The 27,374-nt window shown below is 39.5% G+C and overlaps 1 protein-coding gene across 2 annotated transcripts in view; it reads left to right on the top strand.

The window, feature by feature from the left end:
* The first annotated feature begins 5,199 nt into the window (after window positions 1-5,199).
* LOC126757149 (uncharacterized) overlaps window positions 5,200-27,374 on the top strand; it is a 34,500-nt gene continuing 12,325 nt past the window's right edge. For both annotated transcript variants that reach the window (XM_050470808.1, XM_050470807.1), the window contains exons 1-6: window positions 5,200-5,634; window positions 25,082-25,203; window positions 25,272-26,027; window positions 26,151-26,363; window positions 26,481-26,891; window positions 26,956-27,118. In XM_050470808.1, the coding sequence (XP_050326765.1) occupies window positions 5,346-5,634; window positions 25,082-25,203; window positions 25,272-26,027; window positions 26,151-26,363; window positions 26,481-26,891; window positions 26,956-27,118 (1,954 nt within the window). In that variant the 5' untranslated portion in view covers window positions 5,200-5,345. The remainder of the gene's footprint in view (window positions 5,635-25,081; window positions 25,204-25,271; window positions 26,028-26,150; window positions 26,364-26,480; window positions 26,892-26,955; window positions 27,119-27,374) is intronic.

Here is a 27,374-nt window from a genome sequence, read left to right as displayed (position 1 = left end):
CTTTACTTCAGTTAACGGCAGCACAGCTGAAAGGATATTTGTATTGAGAACTCACCTCTATACACATATAGTGCCACTTACTCCTAGCTGAAATTGTTCTGACATTTTTTTGATATAAGCACTATTCGAAAAATTTTTCCAACAAAGTAGTCGGAATTCATTGAATCATCTGAATGAAATTAATTACAAAAGCAAGTGCAGCAGTTCTACAAGGTGCTTTCCAAAGTAAACAGGACGTAAAAAAATATTAAACAGAACAAATGGTTTTTCGGCAAAATCAATTTATTTTATTCAAAATAGTCTCCTTCTGCTTCAATACAGTTTTTTGCACGGTCCAAAAGCATGTCGAATGAGTGTTTTAGCTCATTGGCCGGTATGGCTGGAAGTTGCAAGCCTTTTGAATGGCCTCTACGTCTGTATAACGCTTTCCTTTCATGGGCAAATGCATTTTTCCGAAAAGGAAGAAGTCGCACGGTGCCATATCAGGTGAATACGGGGAATAGTTAATGATTAAAATATGATTTTTGGTCAAAGAATCGTCCTTTGAATATTGGATTCTGAGCAATTTTTGGCGGAACAAACCGTGCACACATCTTTCGTAAGCTCAAATGTTCGGTCAAAATACGATAAATCGATGTTGTGGAGATGTGCAATTCCATTTCCATGAACTTCAATGATGATTTCGGCTGATTTTCGATGAGTTCACGCACAGTTCCGATGGAATTTCCGGTGATCACGGATTTTGATTGGCCCACATGTTGATCGTCATTTATGTCCTCACGACCACTTTGAAAACGTTGAAACCACTCGTGCACTCTGCTACGGGATAGGCAATCATCGCCAAATACTTGTTTCATCAAGTGAAACGTTTCGGTAAAGTTTTATCAATTTCAAAACAAAATTTAATGTTGGCTCTTTGTTCGAAGCTCATTTTCGCACCGATAACACAAACATACTGACACTTAAAACTTCCAATCAATGAAATGTCATGAAATTCTCACTGGACAATCGATAAAGATAGCAGATTCTATGTTCACTAGTCGACATATAGATGGCTCCACCAAGGAACGACAGATTCAAAAACTTACTTTTAAACGCACCTTGTATCCGCTATATTGTATTCATTGTGAAAACTGACTGACCAAACCAAAGTCCTTGTATGGAATTTTTTTTAATTTGACAGGGTTTCTACGCGAAGATCGGCATAGGTTAAGGTCGAATTCAAGATAAATGTCTTCAGGAACGAACTTTTTACTCTACAGTTTTGAAAATTGAAAATTTTATCTAATTAAAAATTTAACTTTTTATTTAATGTATCTAATTTATTGGCGTTAACAATTAAATTTTCAATAAAAATGAAATTTTAAATTTTTGATCGCAGACAACGGAATTAAGAATTGAAAATATTTTTTGTATGTACATACGCGGCTCGGCACTCGAAGTGTAACCAATTAAAAAAACCATAAATTCGGCTTGGAAAATTATTTTTATTTATTTCAAAGTACAAGAAGTGTGAAAATAATCATTAATTCAGGACCAAGTCACTTTTGCTCGATGTGACCACTTTTTGCCTTAACTATGACCTTGATACAGTAAAAAAACGAATCGCAAGCTGCCCGAATGTGACTTGCCGGTATTTTGGCTCACTCACGGACAATGGCTTTCTTCAGCATCTCGAGACTGGTGTATTTTTTACTTCGGACCTTGCCTCCAAAATGGTTCAGAGAGAATAATCCATTGGATTCGCATCTGGTGAATTCGAGAGCCATTGTGTGGTCGTACTGAAGTTCGGAACCTTGTTTTTCAGCCATTCTTGGTTCCCTCGCGCTTTGTGAGACGGTGCTGAGTCTAGTTGAAACGTACATGGTTGGCGACCGAAATGTTTGCTTGCCCACGGCTGCAAAACAACCTCCAGAACACTTTCCCGATAATACGTCGCATTTACTTTGACGCCAGGCTCGATGAAAACAATTGGAGAGCGCCCCTCTGCGGTGACAGAGGCCCAAACCATTATTTGTGACGGGTGCTGCCTCCTGGTGGCCAACCGATCACTTAGATTCTGGTATGAATGGTCGGTCAAGTAAACACTGTCGTTTTGAGAGTTTACGAATTGCTCAGTTGGAAAAATTTTTTCGTCAGAAAACACATTGTTCGGAATTTGACCGCTTTCGGTCAAGCGAAACAACTGCTCTCTCAAGTCTTACTTGTTGCTGCTTCGGTGTGAGAGCATGGGCCTTTTGGAACTTGTAAGGCTTGACCGTGAGCTCATTTTTCAATATGCGTCGGATGCTGCGGTCGGATATTTTCAGTTCTTTAGCCAAACGTTTGAGCTCACGCACAATTGCTGGCAGTGATTTTCCAGCTAAATATAAAGCAATCCACTATTACGTTTGAATTAAATCGCTGACCACTATTACGTTTGAATTAAATCGCTGATCACTTTTTTTGCGTTCACTTTTGGCAAAACGCGTTTGTACACTTGTGAACAATACTCCGAACTGTCATTCAACCAATTTATAAACAGCTGATTCCAGTGCGACAGCCCCGATTTACGACGGGGTGCTAAGAATTCATCAACCAAAAAATGTTGAATCAATGGCATATCCGGATGATGGTAATGGTAGCTAAACATCTACATGACCTCCGGCTCAAATGCAATGACTGCATAAATGGTCTGCGTCTGCGAGATTACTTCAAAGCCACAGCTGAAGTATTTGGGAGTAATATTGGACTCCAAGTTAAAATTTAAATAACACATGGCGTACACTTTCGGCAAAGCAAACGAAATGTAAAATTTTTTTTCGAGAATGACACCAATACCAGGCTGCGTGAGTTCCAGCCGGTGATTTTTAATAGAAAAGCAATGACTTCCGTGATATTGTATGCAGGACCGACATGTATACAGGCGTTGGACATAAAATCATAGGCAAAACCAATAAAATTAGTGCATAGGCTTTCTACAATACGAGCGATATAAGCGCTTTCCGAACGATGTCAAGCGATGCTGCTGACGTACTAGCCAGCATGCCGCCCGATGACAACCAAGTTGACGAACTTGCGCAACTATACCAACTATCAGAGCCGTCTACAAGGTGAAAAGAAACGAAAATAACCAATAGCCTCCCAATATGGTAGCAGCGGTCGCAAACCTCATTCAAAGAACCCACAGACAGATCCCAGACATTCATTCGTGGATAGACAGACGACATGGAGACCTGAATTTCAACCTAACCCAAATACAGAGTTGCCATGGATGTTGCAGAAAGTATTTGTTTGAAATTAATAATGACGTTAGTCCGTATTGTCCGACGTGTACAGAGTGCAAAAAAGACTCTGAACCCGTATGTTTCCAGTGCCCCCCTTTGTCAAACATAAGGAAAAGCTAAATTCTACACTCGGCGGTGGTGTAACGGTGGAACATTTTCAACATATATGTGTCAGTCTTTTGATAAATGGAAAGCTGTCAGCTCTAATTATGACAAAACTAAGAAACTTACAATAGATTAAGGGTCAGTCAGTCCGTACAACTTATTTTTCTCTCCCATGAAATAATTCCTAATCCGGTGGTTCCGTGGAAGAGACATCCGTTGAGGTTTAGCGGATTAAAGTACCGCTCTCCGGCTTTTGATGTTTACCTCTACCTTAAAAAAAAAATAGTTCTTATAAGAAATTCGCCTGTGAAAGGTATTATAGCTTCGATGCAGCCGAAGTGATCACATTGTCGCGAATTTGAATCATATACAAATCTAAGAGCATTCACCGATACAACGTTTTATTGCAAATAAGGCACCATTTTTTTATTAGGACCAGTCATCTGACAACAAAAATTTGATGACGTATGTCCTTAAATGCGGTAAAATGTAATTTATATAACCTAATATGATTTGTAAACTCACTCACCATTGAGCAATTAAAGCCTCCAAAACATATTTCAATTTCACTTAATTTGTTTTCTGCACTTTAGTAATTCTTTTGTGACGAATTTATTATTGTTTTTGCTGTTATTTACACACATGGCTATAAGAATAAACATTTCCCTTTGTACTTACACAAATTCCCACGCCAATTTTTGTACATATTTAATAACTGCATTTAAGTGCATGCGAGTATGTATGTATATATGTATGTATGTCTATATGTCCATGCATTTGTGTGTAAGTATAAGCGCTTTGTATCAAACTTCAAAAAAATGCCTAAGCTTCGCTACACAACAGCGCACATATCGGCCTACAAGCGTAAACTGTGCATATGTATGTATGTATGTATGTAAATATGTCTGCTGGCATTCACGTTCAAACATACATATGTATGTATGTGCGTTTGCCAACAACAATCACCACTACAACACTTTTGCAATTTTCCTTTTACACTCTCATTCACAGACGCCACAACGCATCGCATGCCCTTCCAATTCACCTCAACCACCAACACGAAATTGCAAACTGTTGGCAGCTCTATGCCGAGCAACCAACAGCCGACCATTATGTATCCATTGGCTGCGCAGAGCCACTTGCTGCGCAGCACAAGACCAAAAACGAAACACAACAGCGACGACGAGTGAACGTGTGTCTGTATGTATGAATGCCAGCAGCAGGAGCGAGAAGCGCCTGTGCAAAAGGCTGTCACCAACACCAACGCACAAAGCCCGTACTCACTCACACTCTGCATTGTGTGCTATTATATGTTTGTATGTATGCTGCATGGGATGTTGCTTGTTTAACAGCAAAGCTGGCTGGCTGGCTGGCTAACTGGCGGGCAGGCAGCAGGTGGCATGTTAGTAAGCTTCGTATGAAAGCGAAAAAGTATACGAGGCATCAGTGCGCGCGCACACAAACAAATATATGCGAGGTGTGGTGTGGTTGGCAGGGGGTGGTGTGTGTGGTATTGGGCGCTGGGCTGAGGTAGGTCGGCTTGGGTTGCGTGCTTTTTATTGTTGTGCACACATACACATACATATACATATGTATAGATATTTATGTAGATATGTTTATTTGGTTGCGTTGTTGTTGAATTTTAGTTGCTGTACACGCAGACACTCTCATACACACACACACATGCGCGTTACTATGCGCTTATATACATACATATACATATTTCCGTATACATATAAGGGGAAGCCAGGGTGTAGCGGCGTGTTGGCGGCAGTGCGGCAGCAATCGATAAGTCGCACTGAAGTTGCCAGTAGTATTTTGGCTTTCGCACGGTGCATGTTGGCTTTTTAGTGATGAATAGAAGTGTTTAGACTGAATTTTTCGCGCTTGCAGCAAAGCAAACGGCTAGTGGTGTATTGATTTTTCGCATAACTGCTTGTAGCTGCAGTGTTTCAGCACATTTGCATTGGTGAAATGATGGATACGCCTGAGATTGTGGTTAAAACTGAGATGGACTTCGACTTCATTGCCAATTACACGGGCGAAGGCGACACGCAGAACTCGCACAACTCACAGGCCGATGCGTGCAACACAAAGGCAGCGTGCTTCAGTGCCGGCGTGCAACATATTGGCGCACGGTTGGACACAGTGCATGGTGAACAAGCGGCTTCGGGTGCGGCAAACGTTGGTGAGAGTGATGACGTTAGTTTAATGAAGCTGCTGAAGCAGTTCGATTTGGAGATACTATATACAACGCTTAAATGTAAGTGGTTCACAGAAATATAGTACTTATACAAATATAAGAGACAGATATAAGAGACAATATTATTATCTATACATATCTTTACATGTGTTTATATGTATGTATTTATATTTTTTTGCATACACAGTTTAAAGAAACCCTGTATATGTACATATGTTAGAGCAAAAAATAGTAAGACTTTGCTCATAATTTTAAAATTCTTAATTTATTCTTCAAAAGCTATGTCGTTCCTCAAAGTAATCCCCCTTGAACCCAATACATTTCCGCCAACTTTTTTTCCAATCCTCGAAACAGTTTTTAAGTCAATTTCCGGAATAGACTCCAATGTGTGTTGCGATTCACATTTAATGTCTTCAATTGACCCTAAACGGTTTCCCGTGAGGCGTCGTTTGAGTTTGCTGAGCCAGAAGCCACACGGCGCTAAATCAAGCGAATACGATGGTTGTGGCACGATATTGGTTGAAAATTTGCCGAACAATTCACAAGGAATCAAAACAGTATGCAACTCTTCTTCTAAGAATAGTTCCTGGTATTCCTCGTTAACAGCTTGGCCTGTCGGCAGGTATTCCGACTGCACCACAGCTCAATAATCAAAGAAAACTGTCAACATAAGCTTGATTTTTGACCTGCTTTGGCGTGTTTTTTCGGCTTGGCTCACCTTTGCCACGAAATTCAGACGATTGATCGTCTGTTTCTGGGTCGTAAGCATAGTAATAATACATTTCATGGCATTCTGGTAGTCGGAAAGCATTTCACAGACGTTAACGCGACGCTGTTTTTCGAAAAAAATAGTCATTTTGGAACCAATTCGTGCTTTCACTTTTCTTAGGGTCAAATTATTATTCAAAATGGTCTTCAGTGAACCATCCCATATTCCAACTATGACTGATAGTCGTCGTTTTCAAGCACAAATTCCTTAATTATACCCTGAACAGGGTATATTAAGTTTGTCACGAAGTTTGTAACACCCAGAAGGAAGTGTCGGAGACCCTATAAAGTCTATATATAAATGATCAGTGTGTTGAGCTGAGTCGATTTAGCCATGTCCGTCTGTCTGTCTGTCTGTCTGTCTGTCTGTCTGTCTGTCTGTATATATACGAACTAGTCTCTCAATTTTTAAGATATCGTTTTGAAACTTTGCAAACGTCTTTTTTTCTCTTCAAGAAGCTGCACATTTTTCGGAACTGCCGATATCGGGACACTATAACATATAGCTGCCATACAAACTGAACGGTCGGAATCAATTTCCTGTATGGAAAACTTTTACATTTGTCAACGTATCTTCACAAAATTTGGTGTGAGATATTTATCATAGAAATAATGTAATCTCCGAAAAAATTGTTAAGATCGGATTACTATAGCATACAGCTTCCATACAAACTTAATGATCGGAATTAAATGCTTATATATAAAACTTTGGCATTTGACATGGATTACTGCTTAAGGTAATAATGTAATATCGGAAGAAATTGTTCAGATCGGCTCACTATAGGCAAAGAAATGCACACCTGTGAATGGTATATTAGCTTCGGTGCAGCTGAAGTTAACGTTTTTCTTGCTTTATTTATGTGTTGATGTTGATGGCCGTCCTGGACGTGGTTCATCGTCAACGTGTTCTCGACCTCTTTAAATAATTTGTGTCATTGAAAAGCACTTATTCGTGACATACAATAATAACCGAAGGTCTTTTTCAACATTCTGAACGTTTTGGCACCAGAAATTTTTTTTCGCACACAAAAGCACTTTATGTTCTTCAGAAAGACAAGCGTATACTAAACACTAATTATTACTATTATTCTCTGACATTTGACACAGATGTTATTTACAGTAATACCAATCTAAATATTTCCTCGAATGGGGTTTGTCGTGAAATTTAAATTAAAAATCTTACTATTTTTTGCCCACAGTAGTATGTTCGCACATACTTGCATCAACAATAGCATGCTAAGCACTGTCATACTTCATTTATATCGCTTAGGAATTTGAGAACATATTTACAACATATGTATATATATGCAATTTGTATATATGAATATGTAAGTACATAGTATGTATACCCATACCCCTGAAAGTATGCATAAAAGTAAGAAAAAGTTAACTTCGCTTGCATCGAAGCTATAATACCCCTCACAAATACAAAAGATTCCTTACAAAACCTTGATTTTGATTGTTCATATAGTACAGCAGCTAGCATATAGCTATCCGATCTGAACAATTGAACAATTTTTTCGAAGACTCCTATTGTCTTGCAGAATGAAAAATGGTTTATTGAAGATATATTGAGGATATCGCGTCCAATGGAAAAGCATTCCATAAAATTGTTTGATTCTGATCGTTCAGTATGTATGACAGCTATATGCTATAGGGGTCCATTAAATGAGCAGCTTCTTGGGAAAAAGAAGGTGGTAGCAGAATAACAGATCGATATATCAAAAGCTGAGAGACTAGTTCGCATATCTGAGTCAGACGGACATTGCTAAATCGACTCAGTTGGCCATGCTGATCATTTATTTATATACTAGTGGATCCTTCCACGCGTTGCTGTGGTATACATTTTATACTATTATTCATATAATAAAATATTCAATACAGTGAATGTTTTATTTACGAATAAAGGCGAAAACGATTTTTCGGTACCTGCTTTCTCAATGTCTGGTTACCAGCCTTTCTGTCCAGTTAATAGAGTTGCTCACTTAATAGATTGTACATACATCATTCACAAATTGGGGAACCGGCCAATGTACATAGTTAATGGAGATGACCGCTTAATAGAGCGTCCATTTAATAGAGCTTTCACTGTATTATTTAGTTATGAATTATTCTATCCTATCCTATCTTCTAAGTTGGTTCGAACTGGACACAGTGTGCTAAATTTTGCTGAAATCGGTTCAGTAGTTTCGAATTCCATCGCGGACAAACAACGTGACATGCATTTTTTATATACTTATAAAGATATACATACATATGTTTAGTCTATAGGATCCCCAGTGTTTCCTTCTGGGTGTTACAAAGTTCGTGGCAAGCGTCGTATACCCTGTTATCTTATATGCATATGTATACTATGGATATACAATTACAGCATGATGCTTATAAATATGTATGTATGTATATGTCTAAAAAAATGTTTACAGATTTCTGCCCCAACATAGGTATAAGCCTGAAAAAACCTCAAATATCCACATAAGTACATACTTTTCCGTATCCTTTCGCCTACATACATATGTATGTATGTACATATGTATGTATACCCAACGCTAACTTCATCTACTCACACGCCTAAACACCGCCTTTTCGTCATAGAAGCGAGTGGAAGAAATAAAGGAATCAAAAAGCCCAACAATAACTAAAAAAAATGCACATAAAAACCATAACAACACAACACGCTTAAATACACACATACTCACACGCACATAAACATGCACACATACTTACCTGCAAAAAAATGCTGCTAAATACTATGCGCGCATGTATGTATGTGTTTGCATTTTTTATTGAAGTCTAAATATGCGCACAAACAGACAAACATAGACTAATTCATATACATACATACATGCATGTGCGTGTGTTTGTTTGCTTGTCTGTTTGCAAAAGCATAAAAAAAAATTCGCTCATGCCAATATTTGCTATTTTTGCCTTTGCTCTTATCATGCCTTTGCATTTCGTTTTGCCTTTGGCATGCGCCAGCCAACCACCGCCCCAACATACATACAGACAGTGCCATGCTCAGGCTTGCCAATGCACGCCACCATTGTGTGCGTGTGTTTATGTGGCGCATTACTTGGGGAGAGTGTAGTGGTGACTCTGTTATTGTTTGCGCCGGCGTTGTTGTGCTGCGTCGCTCACTTACTTGCTGTTGTGTGGTGTGGTGGGTGTGTTGGTGCGCTCCTTGGCCGCTTAGCATTCAAGCGATTTCGCTTAATTCCTGCTATACGAGCGCCGTTACGAGATGCCAGTTCTCTGCGTGTGTGTGTGTGTGGCACTCTACGGCACATAGCTGTAACTGTTATACATACATTCCAAAAGAGAGAGAGAGAGTGGTAATGCAGTGCGCGCTTGTGAGAGTCTTTTGTTTAGAATCGAAAACGGGTTGTCGTTTGCTCGTTTCGTGATTTGTTGTGTTCCAGCGCGTGCAACAGGGCAACGGAATGCGTTGGAAATTTGAACAGTCGTACATAACGGTATGCCTGTTGAGTAGGTTAGGACGACATTGAGTAGGCTGTTAGTGAAAAGTTGCACATGTGATGTTAAGGTCACGGAATGACCTAGTCGGAGTTTTGTAAGGGTATCCTATAAAAACCTTATGATTTTAGTTTTTTGTCTAATATTTCTTAATTTTGCTGACTACAAATTAAGTTTAAATTTAGCATTTCATAGTTGTATTGATTATAATTTTATTTTGTTCTTAACATTTCTTAGATTTTTTTTGAATATAAATGAATGCGGAGCCACCTGAATTGTTTTTCTCTTTTTTAGAGCGTTTTCTACGAGTTATTTCACCCTGAACAAGGTATAGGCCAAGTTTTTCGAGAATATCTTGCGCTTATATGTTTTTGACGCATTCCAATTAGAGTGAATTTCTGTCCATAAAACCTAGGCATTTAGCGCCGAGAAGACAGCTAAGGGCCAATGATTAGTTTGTCTCTTGCACGTATAAGTTTTTACTAATTGGTCAATTGTGTCTACTCCAGATTTTGTAGAATTATAAAAATCTTTTATTTCCGGCAACTTCTTGGGATGGTTTTCAATAAGATTTTTGTTATGATGAATAGTGCTCAATTCACTAACCATTTTACAAGTATACTTTATAGCAATGCATCGAACAATGATGATATCCAAAGAAGAAACAACTGTTTAGTAGTGGTAATTGTCTTATTATTCCTCATAGTGCCCATCAATGTTATGTTATTATTCAGTAAAAGTAATGCCAAATCTCGAGTTGTAAAAAAGTTATCTGTTTGTTATGTTCCGTCATCCCTACCCACTTACTACATCCAACCCTACCCGTTGGTCTTGGTTTCGTCGAAGTTCTGCTGAATCTTTTCCCAAAAATATTTCAAAATTTAGGCAAAATTTTGTTCGCATATCCGCAGCTATCCATACCTTTATACCGTATTTACTTGGCTTGTTTGGCATGTAAGGTAAGAATGGGCATCTGCCTCTAAAAGAAATTAAACGCTCATTGACTGTTACGTTTTCATAGGGAACAAACAGTAGTGGTACGTTAGCTACCCTTTTCCCGTAAAAATCCCGAATTGGAGCAAGTTTATCATATACTCTCGCTCTGCGATTATCTCTGTTAACGAACCTCAGCACACAGGTTAGTTCCAAAAATCTTGTAAGTGACATTACAAAGCAAAATATTAGTCGACCGATAAACGCCTGTTCTAAATTATATGTATTTTAGCAATTACATATTGTATAAATACGCAATTTGAAGAACCTCCTAATATCAAAATACCCAAATATCCATTAAATTCTATTTCATCAATTGGTTTATATTTCTCTCCAATTTTTCATCGCCCTTGATGTTGGTCAACTCTAACACAGATCAAATGTTTCTTTTATATTTCATATTCGGCCAACTGAATATACTGTAACCGGGGTGTTGTCGAATTATATTTTCTGTTCTGCCTCTGGTGCTATTGGTTGATGTCGGTGAAAAGTACACGGGAATGTTACTTATATCAGCTTCAGCAATACTGTCTTCTTCTTCACTAGCAATGTACCATACTTTTCAGAAGATTCGTCATCTGGCAATTCTTCCAATACATTCTCATCGTCCTCAAATCACTATACTTATCAATATCCACAATGTCTTCCATTATTGTCTGTATTTGGGTTTCTGTCAGACGACAAATTTGCTGAATCAGATAATACTCCATCGAAATCAATCAAAACACTCACCGATGCTCGGTTATGTTTCATTTTATAAAATATCTACAATGTCTGTCATTTTACACAAAAATTAATTGGCAAAAATGACGCGAAACTTCCTCTTGCCACTTTGAACAGTAGATGGTCACTGAATGACCTTATGCTGCCCACACGTTAGTTTTGATTCTGCCATGTTTTTTTTATCAAATCATAAAAAATACTTTGCACTTTTTCAAAGCGATTTCACTCAATGCAGGAATTCGTAAAAGGAAATCCCAAAATTGTGTATCTTTAATGAAATACATTATAAGCAAAAATAACATAAAAAGGTCACGAGAAGACCTTAAGGTAACAGAAGGGTTAAAGAATAAACAATTTTTTGCGATATTATGGTTTTTAACTCCACATAGTTGAATTGACGTTAAACTTAACTTCAAATCAACTAAACTCTTTTTTGGTATTACGAACTTCAACTATTCTCTGTCAAAGTTTCATTGGTGTTTCAAAACTGAAAAGTTAAGATTTGACAATTAAGACTTAACCGAAAAATCGAAATAATTCAAATCTGTTATTGCTCACAAACAGGTGAAAAATAGCTATTAAAAGGGACATTACTTTTGATTTATATTACGATGACAAAAATGTTGGAGCCAAAACAGATGTGCAGCACAAACGAAAAAGCCTTAGTCATCACTAAAATCTTTTGGGACTTCCTAGAACCAAGTATAGTAAATAAAGTAAAAAATGGCTTTTAAAAGTTGCTTGCACGTCCCCTTTATTTAATGTCTAGGTCCAGTTTCGGGTTGGTTTTTCACGAGCTCGACAAAATGTTTACCTTATTATGCATTTTTATCTTAATTATTATATAAAATAGTTTATTTTCCCGTTTTCCATTTTCTACTAATATTTTTCCTAAATAAACTCAGTAATATTTAGCTACAAATGCTTTGTAGCAGTTGCAACTTTCTTATATTCTAGTCAACCCCACTGACACGGGATTAAAACCATTATGTCAAAAAAAAGTTGAAGTTTGCCTACGCCTCAAACGAAAGTTGTTTTTTTGTGTTGATGTCAACAATACCGCAATTGAAAACTCCAACCAAAATCCATTCGAAAAACGATATAGTGTCAGAAAATCTGCGGTTCCGGAAGAGTCTGATAGCATTTTTCGCGACCATACCCCTTCGTGCTGTATCTATGGTCAGTATAAGCCATAGTTGGAGGGAACTTTAGTGCAATACTTATGTTGATGGGCGCCGCTCGTTGGACGCTTTCAAGCTTCCTTGAAAGTGACTCCATTTATAAGATGTTTTAGGTTCGATTCAGCGCCAAAACCGTCCAAAGCTGCTATGACTTCTGGCGTTGAAGGCACCCTCAATATCTAGGAAGGCCATAATTCAGTTGCATGACAACTTAACAGCATGTTCCAGCTGCGCTGGTTCGGTCCCGAGAACTTGATAGGTTTGAACAATTTTTTCGTCTAACTCATATTGCATACGTCCAAAAGTTCGTTAAAGGGTGTGCAATCTTCTTGCAGTACTCCGAGAGGTACCTCTCCATATTGCTTGGGAAGTGAGCATCAAAGACTATCTTAAGCGTATCTGCCCTAATCAAGACTCACCTTACATCTCCAACGTGGATGGCGAGGACACGCCTAAACCTAGAGGATTCATGATAGCTCACTCAAGTTGGCTCTGTTGAATAACCTGTGCAAGATGTACTAATTTTCTATGTTCTATGGTCCGCTATAAGGGTTTGTCTTTGGTCTGGTAAAGTCTCTGTTTGTATTTATAAGATATTGAAAAGAGTTTCTAGAACATTTTACATTTTGACTGAACCCGTTGTACGTGTAGTGAGAGAAGAAGTGATCATTAAGAATCCTCCAGTCAGAGATCAGATATACAATTGCCTTCGATTTTAGCGGAAGGTCAAGAACTTCTTCTCTGCCACATTCACAAAAATAATATAGTTTATCCGACTACAAATAAAACAAATTTGCGATTACAATGAATTCAAAGAACGACTCGCCTCTATGATTAATATCCCAATTACCCCAAAATGATTGCCGTTAATTCGCCTCGGCACCAATTATTACACTGGTTCCTATTCACAATGCTTCCGACAAGACATCGCAGCCGATTGGAAGTTGCATCACGACAACGCCCCGGCCCACACCGCCTTTCTTGTGAACAGCTACCTAATCAAGGCATCCCTGCGCTTCCGGAGTCTCCCTAAAGCCCTGATGAGGCCCCTGGAACTTTTATTTGTTCCCTTGGGTTAAAAGTCCGATAAAAGGGCATCCAAGCAGCATGCACTTCGGCTCTCAAAGCTATTCCATAGAATGCCTTCCGTGACGCCTTCAATGCTTGGAAATCGCGCTGGCAGCGCTCTATTCGGCCACGATTCCTGGATCAGGACGACATCGGTTCCGTCTTGTTCCGAACTTAACAGTTAATAGGCGGAGACCACACTTGCATATTTCGTTTTTTTTTGTTTTCAAGGAACCATCGCCCATCCTGGGATCACATTTGCATAACTTCAACCATATTGATAGACCTTGATTACTCTCTTCTGTTTATCTTGTCCATAATGATCTTTTATTAGCTGCTGTAATCCATCTGCCACGACTTTCATTCTCCCATCGTCGTTGCCATGTTGTTATTGTATCTTTTCTTATTTGTTGTATTGCGTTCTTGTTTTTATTATCGGATGATAGCTTTAGTTCCACACCTTATTAATTTCTGTGCTAGAAGGTCAATTGGATAATATTGCATCGCCTGATACTGTTCGTCTTATGCCTAGGTAGTTTACTGCTTTTTGTGTCCTAAGATTATCCGTAGTGGTGTGTATGCTTATCTCGAGGGGTATGTGCTTTTTTATTAGTAATGGTAGCTCTGTTTTCTGCGTAGCGAACAGGAGGTTGTGTGAGTGGAGCCATGTTGCGTCCGTATTATGACCTGTTTCAGCTTTCTTCGCACTTCTTCTGTGTATCTTGCTGTAATATCGTCCGCGTAGCAAATTAAGTTTGATTCATCTGGCATTTCTGGTTTTTATATAGCGTCGTAGCTGATGTTCCACAGGTCTGTGTCTAGAATGGATCATTGTGCTGCCCCTGACGTAACCGCTATTTGTCGTGAACCCTCTCTAGTTTCGTACAGCAGTTTTCTGTTGCTAAGGTAGCTCCGCATCACAGCTCTGAGGTAGTCGGGGATCTTAAAGCTTTTTTCGAGAGCGTCGAACATGTCGACCCATCTAGCGCTGTTGAAGGCGTTTCGGACATCTAAAGTCGCCACGGAACTAAAGCCGTGTTTGGATAGTCCTCAAGCTTCGTTGATAGCCACTTCGAGTCTGGGTTTAAGTAGTCTTTCATAGAGCTTTCTCGCTGTGTCAAGCAAGCATAGTGGACGGTATGCTGATGGCAAGTTGGGGTCTCCTTTTCCCTTACTGATTAGCACAAACCGTTGTTTTTTCCAGGATTCAGGGAATAATCAAGCAGGTGTTGTTCATGTTCAGTAGTACTGCCGGCCGCTCTGCAGCGATTATTTTGAGCATTTCTGCTGGGATCTCGTCCGGCCCGGGTGGATCAGTACTCCTTTTTTCGTGTGTGGGGAATAGTGCGTTAACGATGTGATCCATTTTGGAAGCAGTTAAGTCAGGTGGCTTTGCTCGAGCACAAAATTTCTTCACTACTATTTTATACTCGAGTCCCTAGACGTTTCTGTTAATACCCTCGCGTAGTTCCTTCCATTTTTCCTTTTTGCTATTGTCGATGGCGTGCTTCAGCTCCTTTTTTGCTGCTTTGTATTGGAATTAATTTCGAAGTATTCGGTTTCGAAATGTTCCACTTTCGTGTTCCAGTGTTTTTCCTGTGCTGGTTAGCGTTTGTTCCGGTATCGATCGTGAAGGAAATGTACTGATGATCGCTGCCAGTGTAATCCTCCAGGACTTTCCATTTTTTTTATTTACCTGCCATGCGTTCTGATGATAGGATAATGTCTGGTGTAGTTTCCTCGCATCCCGGTCTTCTAAACGTGGTTGCATTTCCCGTATTGAGCACTATTAGACCTAGCCGCACAGCTATTTCTAAAATGTTTCCGGCGATAATTAGTTGACCCTCTATAAACCTGGCTATGCCCTCAATATTGCCGAGCTTTTCTTGGAATTACTGTATGCTATCGCTTGGCGTCAAGTAGCAGCTTATTACTGTAAATAGGTCACTTTTGGCCGAGACTAAACCGTTGCCGTTCCCTTTGTTTACGGTGATGACATTACTGCTTGGTGGTAACCATATAGCGGCGGTCGAGCTGCTATCTTCTAGCCAGATACCTCTACCTTTTTTTTATACTGCTCGCTTATGATGATTAACTCGTAGTCGTTCTCCATCACCATTTGCGAGAGTAGTGCATCAGCAGCCTTGCATCTATGCATATTGGCCTGAAGGATATTAATTTGTTTTGGTATTTCCTGTATACCATACATTTTGCGGAGCCCGGAATATGGTCGACTTTTTCGTTTTTAGCCTATACCCAAAGGCAGCATGAAGGGGGCTTTGTGCACTCTTTCAATTTGTGGCCTGGTTAGCCGCATTTTATGCAAGCACCTTGTGCTCTCCTATTGGGCCCTTTGCAGTCCCAGGTTATGTGCCCTGGTCGAGAGCAGCGAAAGCTCCTTTTGCGGGTTTCTTTCAGTCGCAGCTTGCAGTTAACTCAGCCAATTTTAATGCGTGCCTGTCGCATCAGTACGTCAGCCTTATCCTCATCGAGCGTTATATATGCCTTGACCTGCTCTCTTGTGTAAGATGCTGTTATATTTATGGTGGAGTCTTCGACTATTCTGTGCGGTGGTCTTGAGTGCCTAGCATAAACTGGTTTTTGTGTGCCTCTTTAAGATTTACCTTGTTACGGATATTCTTAAGGACCTCGGAAAAGCTATTTCCTTCTACTGGGTTTATGATCACGGTCTCTGATTTGCTCTCTGATTTACCGCCATATTCCTCCCTTGTTGTCTCTCTTTTGCGTTTTTGTGTTTTGTTAATTATTTTGCGGGGGTCTTCTTTGCTTTTTTAGGCAAGACTTTTTGCCACTGGCCATCCATTTCATTTCGTAGTCGCACTGTTTGTCAAGACTCCACCGGACTTATCGCCCGCCGTTTCGCGGTTATTGCCTCTGGGGTTGTGATGCGTCTGCTTAGATGTCCGCGTCTTTTCTCGTTTTCTGTGATCAGCCAGTTTCTGCGGTAACTCTTGATTACGTCGAAGAGTTCATCTAACTGTGCCGCACCGTTCTTGACATCCATGCTGATGTTCTTTTGCTTTGACATTGCCGGCTTCATAATTTGCACGATACCCTTGGATTTTTCCAAGGATTGCTCTTCCTCCCGTCGCAGTTGAGTAATGTACTCCTGCTTCGGTAAGTTTTGATGCCCTTCTTTAGTGGAAACGGTTCTTCCCTTCTCTTTGTTTTGCTGGTGGTGCTTGTGTGGCCGGAGTTTCCTTTGAGGCTATCTTTTATCCAGTTTTGTAGGGTTGTTTAGGAAGTGAGTGTAAACTTCACAAAATATCATCGATTTATCTCTAGTAGTTTATAAGAAAAAACTTTTACAATTTTATCATGCTCTAAATTTCAACCTTCAATAAATTAAACAAAAAAAAAAGGTTTGACGAAATATTTGTATCAGTGGGTATGCGTTTGGTCCCCTTCCTAATGAACTGCTAATTTTCCAAATCGGTGATAACCACTTGACGTGGTTTGACCAACGTGTCTTTTTTCTAACATTCCTATGTTACAGTGTGAAAATAGGCGAAAACGGACTACAACCAAGCCTACTTCTCAAATAACACAATTTAGGATTCCATTTGATTCTTTCCCTTTTCAATACACAAATCAAGAAGGTGTTTATATAACGGAATAAAATTTTGAAGTAATAAGTAATCTCCTTAAGTACCAAAAATTGTCCAAATCCAACCAAACTGTTCAAGACCATGGGTACCGAATATGTGAGCCCCGGTATCTGTAGTTGACTTTTGACAGAAATTCAGGGAAAATCCATCTTTCACAATGGTATGTCTGTGTATCAAAAATTAGTCGAATCGGGCCAATACTTGCCTTAGCCCCCATATACCTAATGTAAAGATTTTCGAACTTCCATGTAACTTTATACTGGATATATCGGCCAATATTTGAGTTACCTCAATGAAAATGGGAAAGCGTGCTTTACTCGAAACATTGTAGCTTTGTGCCAAAAATGGATAAATTTGAGAGAAAAATTGACCTAGCCTCCTTATAACGATTACCAGGATTTTCGAATATCTGGCTGACTTTGCTCCACATGATTGGTGATTGTTTGTGAGGTACCTAATTAATAATAGTTAATGGATAATATCGGGTGGATACTTACCCTACTCTTATATATTACATATAATGACTTTCGTTTTTCTAACAAATCTTATGCCGAATTTGTCGGCCAGTATATGAGTTATATAGTGTATATGTACTTGCATATATATGTATTGTTAGATTCCTATTCTCTGGTTGACGTTTTTTTTTACATCTTAAGGTATTTCCCCGCCTTTAACTCTTGCTAGTTGCAAGAGTATAAAATGTACGGTTGCACTCGAACTTAGCCCTTCCTTACTTGTTTGACTATAGTTTTTCTGTTTTCCCAATAAATTAGATACGAAGTCAGAGAAAAAGTGTTGTAGATTTGGCTAGCACTAATATCATCATTGACTTGTAGATCTTCGAACCATTTCATCCTTACTATAAACGACAGTTTTATATATATTTTTTTTTATATTGCATATCTTTATTTACAATCTGTCGTAAAACAATAAGTAAATGTAATTGACTGATATATGTAATTCACATTGATGCATTAAGTGCAATTTGGCCTTAAAGTAAGGGTGTTCAGTAAATGTATCGTATGATTATTTTTGCATTAACTACTTAATTAGTTCTTACGATCTAAAGGGCAGGTCTAGAGGATGCAGTCTTTGAAGTCGTCGTGTGTCTTCACTGTTGTCTAATAAGTTTATGGCGTGTGTGTTGGGATGGGAATTTAGTCTTGTGATGTATTTAGAGCTGTATCTTTTTATTTCGTCAATCAACGTAGATGTGTTCAGATCCTTGTGGAGATGGATATTTTTGATATACCACGGAGCCTTAGCAATCAGTCTAAGAGTTTTTGACTGGTATCTTTGAATAATATTTATATTGGATTTACTTGCAGTACCCCAAATTTGAATGCCATAAGACCATACAGGTTTTAACACAGCTTTGTAGAGAAGCATTTTGTTTTTCAGACTAAGTTTAGACTTGGGGCCAAGCAACCAATACATTTTTCTTGTTTTAATTTTGAGCTGTGCTCTCTTGGCTCTGATATGTTCACGCCAAGTAAGTCTTTTATCTAAATGTAATCCGAGGTATCTTACACTATTGGATTTAGGAATTATGACTCCATTAAGATTTACGCTGGGGCACTCTTCTTTTCTCAATGTGAAGGTGATTTGAGCAGATTTTGAGGCGTTTACCGAGATATTCCAGTTTCTTAGCCAGGATTGCAATTGATCTAGCTGTGCTTGTGCGGTTTCAGCAGCTTCACTAGCCGAGTAGGAGGATGAAAGTATAGCAGTGTCGTCTGCGTAGGTGGCAACTATTAATTTATCGTCTTCTAGTATTGGCATGTCTGCGGTAAAAACTGTGTAGAGCGTTGGTCCCAGAACACTGCCTTGGGGGACTCCTGCTTTTATCTCGTGTATGTCCGAGATTTCGTCTTGAATTTTAACGTAGAAATGCCTGAAACTCAGATAGGATCTGAGGAGGAGATAGAGCGGGGTAGGTAGTATCTTTTTAATTTTGTACAGTAGGCCAGACTCTGTCAAATGCCTGCTGAATGTCTAGGAAAATCGCACAACAATCTTCTCTTCCAGGCTACAAAGTATAGATTTCACAATACTATGGCATTGTTCCGGTGTGCCGCGCATTTGTCTGAAACCAAATTGGTGATCTGGGATGATCGATTGCCTTTCCAGCTCTGGCAGTAATCTTCGAAGAAATATTCTTTCGAGTATTTTCGAGAATATTGTCAGTAGGCTTATTGGTCTATATGAAGATAACTAATTTTCCGGCTTGTTCGGCTTAGGTATCATAGTTATTTCAGCACATTTCCACTGCGTAGGGAAATGACTTAGCCTGAAGCTACAGTTAAAAAGCAACACTAAAAATAACAGGCATTTCTTGGGAAGATTTTTGATTGTCCATGCGTCGATATTGTCGTGACTTGGAGACTTTGAATTTTTTATCCGCGAAATTTCCGACTGAACTTCTGAGAGTCTTACGCTTGTTAGAGGTTTATCCATTGGGCATGGACTGTCGATGTATTCTTCAACGTCCCGACGTTGGCTGGTACTGTTGAAGTTAAATGGCTCAAATGAAGCTTTAAGATGGTTGGCAAAAGCATGAGCTTTGCTTGTGTTTGATCTACACCAAGAATTGTTGGCATCTTTTACCGGAACCTGTCTTAAATCGATTAAATCAGGTATCTTGTTAGGATCAGTGGGCCAGTAAGTGGGCCTGCCGGTAGAAAGAACGTTAAGATTTTTTTCCGTTATACATTTGTATAGTTCGCGACCTTTCGGATTAGTAAGACATCCCCACCATGAATGTTTGGCATTGAAATCACCACCAGCCAGAAATCGACTGCCCAGTTTGTTGAAAAACGTAATAAATGACTTTTTATCTATTTTGAAACGCGGAGGTAGATAAAGTGCGGTTATGGCGATTCCTCCATTAACGCTTGTGATTTCAATAGAGGCTGCTTGAACTGAAGGCAACGAGATTGGTTCTAGTATCTTATATTTTAAAGCGGACTTAACAATAATAGCAGATCCGCCATGTGCTTTACCATCAGGATGGTTGCAAATAATAAGGTCGTAACCATTAATTTATAAAAAAGACTTGATAGTGAAATGAGTTTCGGATATCATAAGTATATCTATGTTTTTTGTTACAATGAAATGTTCGACTTCCGAATTACTTAGTCCATTGGCGTTCCAGATAGCCATCTTTAGACTTAATTGCATAATTTTGAAACAAGGGAAGACATCATGGTTAATAGCGCTGAGGTCAGCTCAATTTGTTTAGAGATCAGAGCTTCTAGCTTTTCTTAATTATTGTGACTGCATGCAGCAGTGCTTTGTTGTCCTCTTGTGATATGTGCGTAGCTTAAGTTGTTGTAAAGTGGTTGCTCGGTATTTAAACTAATACCGACTTTAGGCCTTGGATTATTATTAGTCGACTTAGTTGGATCTCTTTTGCATACAAGTGCCTGATAGACTTGACAACCCTTGTAATTGGCAGTATGATTTTGCAAGCAGTGTATACATTTTGGTGGAGTACCGACGTCTTTTTCGCATTGAGCGGTGGAATGGTTCACACACCTGAATGGCTTTTTATACTCTCGCAACAATGTTGCTAAGGAGAGTATTATAGTTTTGTTCACATAACGGTTGTTTGTAAGTCCTAAAACTAAAAGAGTCAGATATAGAGTTATATGTATATACCAAAGTGATCAGGGTGACGAGTAGAGTTGAAATCCGGATGTCTGTCTGTCCGTCCGTCTGTCCGTCCGTCCGTGGAAACTTGGTACACGTATTCCTTGGTTCCATAAGAAGGTTAAGTTCGAAGATGGGCAAAATCGGCCCACTGCCACGTCCACAAAATGGCGGAAACCGAAAACCTATAAAGTGTCATAACTAGGCCATAAATAAATATATTAAAGTGAAATTTGGCACAAGGGTCGCATTAGGGAGGGGCATATTTGGACGTAATTTTTTTGGAAAAGTGGGCGTGGTCCCGCCCCCTACTAAGTTTTTTGTACATATCTCGGAAACTACTATAGCTATGTCAACCAAACTCTACAGAGTTGCTTTCTTCAGGCATTTCCATATACAGTTCAAAAATGGAAGAAATCGGATAATAACCACGCCCACCGCCCATACAAAGGTTATGTTCAAAATCACTAAAAGTGCGTTAACCGACTAACAAAAAACGTCAGAAACACTAAATTTTACGGAAGAAGTGGCAGAAGGAAGCTGCACCCAGCCTTTTTTTAAAAATGGGCGTGGCGCCGCCCACTTATGGACCAAGAACCATATCTCATGAGCTACTAGACCGATTTCAATGAAATTCGGTATATAATATTTTCTTAACACCCTGATGACATGTACGAAATATGGGTGAAATCGTTTCACAGCCACGCCTTCTTCCAATATAACGCTATTTTGAATTCCATCTGATGCCTTTTCTGTATAATACGAGTATATACATTAGGAACCAATGATGATAGCGGAATAAAACTTTACAAAAATACGGTATTTGAAAAATATGTAAATGACGTATAATGAAATCTCGATTATCACTTTATCATGCGAGAGTATAAAGTGTTCGGTGACACCCGAACTTAGCCCTTCCTTACTTGTTACAATAGCGTTTGGTATGTCCAAACTCCTGGCAACGATGGCACTGAACTAAGTCATTAAATTTTCGAGGAGGCTCAATTTTGACTTCTGCATTACATAAGCGATTAATGTCGAATGCACTTTTGTTGTTTGCTGATGGCTCTAGGTCAGCAAAAAATATTGACATTGGCATTTTTGTTGCTTTACTTTTAGCATTAACAATGTTTCTCACAATGTGGCCTTGTTGAGCTAAGCCAAGTTTCATGTCATCTATCGGTGTGGAAAAATGAATATTTTTAAAAACAATTCTATAGTGCTTATCTTCTTTTAGCTGATAAGTGTGAAAAATTTTATTTTCAGAGTCTAAATAATTAACAAGCTTTCTATAAGAGTCGCTGTTTGCAGGCATAACTCTGGCTTGTCCGTCTCTACCGGACTTGTACGAAAAATTTTCTCTGCCAATTAGAGCTGAGAAACTAATAATCATTTTATTTATGTCGTTAACTTGTGGTATGAAAATTGGTGGTGGTTTGTGAACACTCGTAGTTGTCTCTATTTGTTGCTCACTGTTGTTATCACTGATATTGATGTCGCTTTGTGTGTTTGTGTCCAAGACTGAAAACCGGTTTGATGTGTTTAGAGTAATGTTTGTCTTTAGTTGTTTTTTTAATACTTTTGGAGATTCAATAGTTTTGCGCTTCATTGCTTTATGCTGGTATGTGCTTTGCCGGCCTCCGCTGTTATCACACATTCCGCCCGCCACAACGTCCTCCTCATCCATTAGGTAGAGGTTTTGTTTGTGCAGATTTGTCGCGTTTTATTTCACACGATTTTTTGTTTACTAAAATAATGCAAGTGCACTTTTCCAAATGAAATCAAAAGTTCTGCCTATGATTGCACTCACTGAGTTTTGTCTATGACCGCACTCATTGAATTCACGATAGGAACTGTTTTATATTTAACTGACTGAATTTTAGGTGTTCACTAGATTTATGCAACTGGACTAGATCTAAGCTACGTAAACTTTAAGCATTTCCGACGAATAAAAAGTTATAATAATATGGAACCCATTTGGACTTACTACTTACATCGGCCAAGAACTTAAATGTTAATATCAAACGAATGATCAGTTTATCGATTACAGTGTGGAACATTTTTGGGATTATTGTCTGGGGGGTGAGAAATTCCAAGTCAGGGTGATGGTACTAGGTCAGTATAGTAAAACCCTCAAAGGGTTTGGCGTTCGTATTTGTCAGTTTTTCGTCGTTATATTTTTATACTCTCGCAACAAAGTTGCTAAAGAGAGTATTATAGTTTTGTTCACATAACGGTTGTTTGTAAGTCCTAAAACTAAAAGAGTCAGATATAGGGTTATATATACCAAAGTGATCAGGGTGACGAATAGAGTTGAAATCCGGATGTCTGTCTGTCCGTCCGTCCGTCCGTCCGTCTGTCCCGTCCGTCCGTGCAAAGCTGTAACTTGAATAAAAATTGGGATATCATGATGAAACTTGGTACACGTATTTCTTGGTTCCATAAGAAGGTTAAATTCGAAGATGGGCAAAATCGGCCCACTGCCACGCCCATAAAATGGCGGAAACCGAAAACCTATAAAGTGTCATAACTAAGCCATAAATAAATATATTAAAGTGAAATTTGGCAGAAAGGATCGCATTAGGGAGGGGCATATTTGGACGCAATTTTTTTGGAAAAGTGGGCGTGGCCCCGCCCCCTACTAAGTTTTTTGTACATATCTTGGAAACTACTATAGCTATGTCAACCAAACTCTACAGAGTTGTTTTCTTCAGGCATTTCCATATACAGTTCAAAAATGGAAGAAATCGGATAATAACCACGCCCACCTCCCATACAAAGGTTATGTTGAAAATCACTAAAAGTGCGTTAACCGACTAACAAAAAACGTCAGAAACACTAAATTTTACGGAAGAAATTGCAGAAGGAAGTTGCGCCCAGGCTTTTTTTAAAAATTGAAAATGGGCGTGGCGCCGCCCACTTATGGACCAAAAACCATATCTCAGGAACTACTAGACCGATTTCAATGAAATTCGGTATATAATAGTTTCTTAACACCCTGATGACATGTACGAAATATGGGTGAAATCGGTTCACAACCACGCCTTCTTCCAATATAACGCTATTTTGAATTCCATCTGATGCCTTCTCTGTATAATATACGTATATATTAGGAACCAATGATGATAGTGGAATAAAACTTTACACAAATACGGTATTTGAAAAATATTTAAATGACGGATAATGAAATCTCGATTATCACTTTATCGTGCGAGAGTATAAAATGTTCGGTGACACCCGAACTTAGCGCTTCCTTACTTGTTGATAAGTAACTTCAGCTTTTGTGGTAGTAACTCTCGCGCTTCTCTACAAAATTTCTACATAACGATGATGCCTACTTCACTCATGTGAAACATTATGCGAGAACATAAAAAACGTCTATTTTCACCGAAAACTGTCAACATACCAAGAAAAAATGGTCGCTTCGTGTGCGGTGATAGAAAATAATGAAGCCATGCTGACCTTTCTCACTCAAGTGGCAGCTATTCTAAAAATGGGTTGGGTTGTCCTAAACTAACTTCAGAATTTTTAAAATCTCTTTTGTCTCAAAACGACCAATAACTATTTATATTTAAAAAAAATATTCAAAATTGTCAATTTTAGGGTCCCTGAGCTCCGGTAACCGCTAGCTAAAAGATGTCGATAAAGTTGACTATTAACATAAGGCTTAAGTAGGCATTCTTAGACACTATGTGGTTCAGCATGCTCCGTTGACTTACTTACCGAAATATGGCTAATAAGATATGTTTTTCACGAATTGAATTGAGTTCGAATTACAATCATACAAGCATAAATTGAGATTTATTTAGTGAGATTTATTTAGTATAACAAATATAGAATCCGATTATGAACTGTCCTGAATCTTAAATGCAATAAAATTGTTCAGTCTGAAAATACAAATAAAATACCTAATTAATATTGTGATATCGTAAATACCGAGTTGGACTTCATTTATAAATGAACGAAATTACACAAAAACATAGATTCTGAAATTTTTATTTTTCTGTTTTTACCTTTGCCCAGTGAATGACATCACTTTTCGCAGCTTAAAATATCTCACAGCGGACGACATAAACACTGCCATACGCCACATAGGCTATCGTGCTGAGTTCCGGGAAAAACTCTTCGCATGGTGCAAAGAAAAGGTGAATCAAGGTTTCATAAGACTTTGAGCAATGAAATATTCCCTTTGTTTATCTTCTTCACATAACAGTTTCCGACAGCCGACAAAAGCAGCATAGCGCGGGAAGTCTCCCCACGGCACACGGCTGCAACCATTAATGGGACAGTCAAAAAACCACCCACATCCATTGTCGTGCCTGCGATTTCCATGCAGCCACTGCAACAACTACAAACTGCGGCGAGCGGCTTGCAAACAATCCCAGCTAATATGGCGACCAATAATGCCATAGCAACACTCACCGTTATACCGAGCTACACAGCCACTACAACCACCGGCACCATCGCCGCCACAATATCCACCACAGCAACAACCGGCTCTGCCACCATTATCAAACGCAACAGGGCACCTGCTGAGGATTTTCTAAGCCTGCTGCCGGGTGTCAGCAGCGCCACAGCGCGCATGGGCCATAATATGCCAGCTGTTGTGCTGGAGCCAACATTAGATTTGCGCGGCGCGTTCAGCTTCATGCCACAAAATGCCAAATCACCTAAACGACACGCAATGGCAACGATAACTGCTGCGGCGGTGGGGGCAGTGACAACAACAACGACCGCATCGACAGCAGCCGCAATGACGACCAGAGCCGCGATGATAAAGACCATAAATGCCGAGGAGCAGTTTATGACGGCGAGTGGCAGCGGCAGTGGTGGCACCGGCGGTGGCGATTCAAATGGCAACAGAGGGGCGAACGCAGAGATTGTTATAGGTGTGGGTGGAGGCGGAAGTTGCAGCGGCGGCGATGGCTATGCGCCTAAGGGACCATTGATTATGCAATGCCCCAAAGTGGTAGGTAGACATGCGTGGGAAGGGAGAGAGGCGGGTCTTTAAAGGGCTAGACTGTTATTTTCATGAAATTTTATGACATTTGCTTTATATTCGTCCATTTTTGTGTAAAATTTTTTTTTCCAGGATACCGGCAAGGTACTGCAAAGCTCGCACATCGGACAGCGCATTAAGCAGTTTTACAATAAAAACGGCTACCTGGAAAACAGCCAACGTAACGAAATCGTGCGCCTCATTGTTTCTGATGTAATGCGCCAGGGGGAGTCTCTGAGCCCGAAGGATCTGCGTGCGATTTTAAGTGACATCATAACACTATTCCCCAATGAACAAGCCGCAGCGGTAAGTACATACACACATATATGCCTTCTTGAGTGCGAGTGTGTGGCTGCTCTTGAAAAATACGCTAACACATGCTGAAGAATTTACGATCTCCATTTTATCTCGCTGTGATTGCAGGATTACTACTTTATTTATCGCGGCGGTAAAGGCAACCCGCTGGGTCGGCTCTATCAGCGCTACTCCAATGAGAATGTCAAGCGTCGCCGCATGATACGTCTCAGCGATGACGAAGATTGTATGTTTGACGTTGATATGACACAGCCGATGAGCACCGGCAGCAGTTTAATGGACGATGATGACACCATGTCCACGTATCCACACGACTTGCCCGGCCATGTGCCACGTGTGGACGAGATGACGGCGCTGGCCCTGAAGCAACTGCTGACTACGGACCATTTTAGCTGGGAGGAAGTGTGTGATAAATGGATTCAGACCTGGGCGCTGCGGCAGAAGGAATTACAACAGAGCGGTTTGGCTGAACTGCTCACCAACTGGTCAAAGCTGGCCGATCCACGTGCCGCCGAGTTGGTATGTGCGACCGTCGCGTGCAGTTGTTTGTTTGAGTGCGTTTTGTAAAGTAATTTGTTTGCAGTATAAAATCGATTTTCGTCACGTCTTTCCGGATAAGGAAAATCTGCTGGTGTCCAAGTGGGATGACTACATGAAAAAGGTCACACCGCAATTTGATAAGAAGCTCCATCATGACGACATCAAAAAGTTATACAAGTACTGCAAAATGGGCATGGCAAGTAAAGGTATGTAAAGAAGAGATGTAGAGACAGTTATGGGAAGGTATCAATGAAAATATTGAACGGGGCTTTTGCGTAGAGAAGGGCGAAAGTTGATCCGTTGTTCACGTCTTTATTCGATATGATTCAGGTTGAATCAAAAAATATATTTAGTGAAGTAAGTGCAACGAAATTGCGTTATGCAACAAATTATCATCACGTTTAAAGTATACATGGTATTACCACAGTAAATGCCGAATCGATAGAATAATTTAAATTTTTT

Source organism: Bactrocera neohumeralis, chromosome 4 (assembly GCF_024586455.1).
Source record: "Bactrocera neohumeralis isolate Rockhampton chromosome 4, APGP_CSIRO_Bneo_wtdbg2-racon-allhic-juicebox.fasta_v2, whole genome shotgun sequence".
Taxonomy (NCBI): domain Eukaryota; kingdom Metazoa; phylum Arthropoda; class Insecta; order Diptera; family Tephritidae; genus Bactrocera; species Bactrocera neohumeralis.
The sequence above is the reverse complement of the archived record's forward strand: the minus strand, read 5'-3'. Positions and strand labels throughout refer to the sequence as shown.